Source organism: Limulus polyphemus, unplaced genomic scaffold, assembly GCF_000517525.1.
Source record: "Limulus polyphemus unplaced genomic scaffold, Limulus_polyphemus-2.1.2 Scaffold495, whole genome shotgun sequence".
Classification (NCBI taxonomy): domain Eukaryota; kingdom Metazoa; phylum Arthropoda; class Merostomata; order Xiphosura; family Limulidae; genus Limulus; species Limulus polyphemus.
In genome coordinates, this window is record NW_013666105.1 from 458,132 (window position 1) to 461,321 (window position 3,190).

The window sequence follows — 3,190 nt, forward strand, 5'->3', positions numbered from 1 at the left end:
ATACACAGAATTTCCACTGTCACTTTAACTTAACTACTTATATAAACACACGCTATAATTCACAGCGATTCACACACTTTACTTACGGTGCCTACTGTTCGCTTGACTCAATTATCAATTATTTCTCTTCAGTATATCTCCGGCTTATATACTAAAAAAGAGGGCGTCTAGCAAACGCTGGGACATTCGTGAGGTTGCCCGATAAGTCACGATCCCAGCGTCGCGTGACTTCCGCTGTCGTAACAATACATTTTACTTTCTCTCAAAATATTTCAATTTAAAACATAAATGTTCCAAGCATGTTCTAATTTTTTGAATAAGTAAGTTAAGCAACGATTCTGTGAGCATGTTGTTCAAAGAGAATACGTCTCTTGTTTCTTAAATATGTATATACCCATGTGTTAAATTTGTTGTTGTTTTTTTTCAGACAATTTGGATCACTGTTGTTGATGTGTACCGCAATGTTCTACTAGTTATGCATTTCAATCTTTTGTTATCATTAACAAACAAAATTATCACAATTATCTCTTGGCAGTTCGTTATTGATACTATTTATTTATGAAATAATTGTATATTATTTTTCAAGACTGCAGAGGAGATTTTGACAGCGGCTTACGAAAGTGGAATCAATGTTTTTGATACAGCTGATCTGTATGGTGGTGGAAAGTAAGTTTTGGCGCCTTTTAAACAATATTTCATGTTATTTCAGTTACTAGCTTAATAAATGTGTGGAATTTTGCATATAACTTTTCATTGAAAAAAATATTTTAAAAGCTGTTTAACATTTAAATTTTAAACATTTATTAATAATTTGATTAATTACGTTTTTAAAGGTTCACTTCAAATATAGTTTAGCTATCTAACTGCCAAAAAAATTCGGTAGACCAATTAGAAAGCGCAGTCCTGTTGGAAAGTAAATATTTCTTATAATGTTTTGTGTAACAAGCGCAATAATGCTTTTCTTTTGAAAATTTAAACTGGATATATCAAAGATCAAGAATTAAATTTCTATTTAATATGCGTAATTATCAATTTATGAGTTGAAAAATAGAAGTATAAAAGTGCAAATTAATAGCGGTATTTGAATTTATAATATGAATGGCATGTTTTTCTTTATACTATCATATTTTACGAGCGGTGAGTTTGAAGGCTTATAACTAAAAATAGGGTTTTGATATCTCTGGTGAGCACAGAACAGAGACCCATTGTGTATCATTGCGCTTAACAACAAACAACCAAACAAATTTATTTTACGATTTTTTTTATGGGCGTGTTGTTATTATTATCCACCAGTGGGTCAGCGGTAAGTCTACGGACTTTCAACCAAACAATCCAAGGTTTGATTCCTTCTAGTGGAAAGAGATCCGATAGTCTATTGTGTAGCATTGCACTAAGAAACTACAACTGTATCATTAAGCATTATATTTGAAATTATTATTATTTAGGCTATGTTAAGCTATTGTTTGAAACTGTCATATCGTCTTTAAGTCTGCTTGAATTAAAGAACATAATTTTCATCATATACAATATACATCAAAAGTTTCAATTTTTTGTTGAAATTAAAAAGAAAAACTACATTTTAAATTTCATATTTTTTCTCAGTTTTTAAAATATTGTATTATCTAAACATGTAATTTTGTATAAATTGTTTTCTTACTGATTTCTAACCTGTTCTATAATGTTATATTTTATGCTGTAACAAAAAATTGGTGGATGATTTTTTTTTACCTGAAACCCCTTTCTTAAGATAAATACACATCTCTAAGTTTTTTTATGGTGTGGAGCTGTTAGAAGAAAATGAAACTTCAGCTGTGTTTGTTTTCATATCCATCAAACCATATATATATATATTTATGCTCCTGAAACAAGGACAGTCAATACATCTACGTCGTATTCTTTTGTTGCAATTTATTCTAGGTTTTCTTATTTTGCAAATTTTTGTTTAAAAGTGTGCTTGTTTTGTTATTTAGGGCAGAAATTATGCTTGGGAAAATTCTAAAGAAAAAAGGTTGGAGGTAGGCTGCAATATTTTCTTGTATTTTTAAGTTTTCCTAAGAATAAGAATAGTTTACTTTGTATGATATGTTACTTGCTAAAACTTTACGAGAGAAATTAGCTAAGATGTGAACATCTTCTTTACGAGTATTGTAATTATAGAAGCTAGAATTTTTTATTATATATATCTTTGTGCAGTAGCTACTAAAGAATAAAATGATCAAAGCATTCATAACTATCGTCTCAAGTTAAAATTAGATGGAAAAATAATTATTTTTGGTGAAATTATTTTCGTAAATAACAAAAGAAATAAATTCAAGTTATATATTTATCAAATTAAACACGTTTGCTAATAAATTCTAAAAACATAGCAAATTTTAAGAGTTGGTACACTCATTTAACAACTTTCACTTTTTGTCAAAGTTTAAATCAAATTTTAAAGTTGAAAAATCGTTTGAAATCGTATGTAGTTCCATTTATAGGACTTACACGTGTATGACAATTTTTAATGTAATTTTGTTCTTCAAAATGTTTTTATTTCTACATAAATACTCCACTTTTTCTTTAGATTTTCTCATTGTTTTCGGAAAGATGTTTCAGATATTATAAATATTTTTCCTATAGGCGGTCCACTTACATCATCGCAACAAAACTAATTTGGACTGGAAAGTAAGCAACAATTCTGTTTCCTAATTTTTGAATGTTGTTGTTGTTGTTGTTGTTTTTGTGAAAATATCTGTCGTGGAGTGGTTTTCAGTGATACTTTTTTATTTATTTTGATGTTGCTAGATCAGACATTGAGAGAGGGCTGTCCAGGAAACAAATAATTGAAGGCAAGTCCAATAATTCCACCCTTCTATTAATTCTTCTTCATATCGCATGCTATCGACGCTCTGTGCTCTATTAAACGTAATATACATGTTACGTGCGCTTGTCTCTGTTGGATAAGACAACAGTTATTTTTTTAGCATGTTTTTTTTTTTTTTTTGCCACGTGATCTATAACGTAAAACTGAGCATGGCTTACTTGTTCCCATTACGACATAAAGGTTATAATTCGATGACGAGGAACCCACTTTGAGACTAATAATGGCTGGAGACGGCTTGAATGGGTAACGAAGAAAAACTTTAATATAGGTGCCCGGGGTGCCTAGATTGTTTGTTTGTTTGTTTTGAATTTCGCGCAAAGCTACACG

The 3,190-nt window shown here is 29.9% G+C and overlaps 1 protein-coding gene across 5 annotated transcripts in view; it reads left to right on the plus strand.

The window, feature by feature from the left end:
• The window catches only part of LOC106458632 (voltage-gated potassium channel subunit beta-2-like), an 88,518-nt gene that overhangs the window by 44,586 nt on the left and 40,742 nt on the right, over positions 1–3,190 (plus strand). For all 5 annotated transcript variants that reach the window (XR_002610397.1, XM_022384905.1, XM_022384906.1 and 2 more), the window contains 4 exons: positions 587–666; positions 1,971–2,015; positions 2,620–2,664; positions 2,785–2,828. Coding sequence is in view for 4 of the 5 variants with exons in the window: in XM_022384905.1 (XP_022240613.1) it covers positions 587–666; positions 1,971–2,015; positions 2,620–2,664; positions 2,785–2,828 (214 nt within the window). In the remaining variant the exon portion in view is untranslated. The remainder of the gene's footprint in view (positions 1–586; positions 667–1,970; positions 2,016–2,619; positions 2,665–2,784; positions 2,829–3,190) is intronic.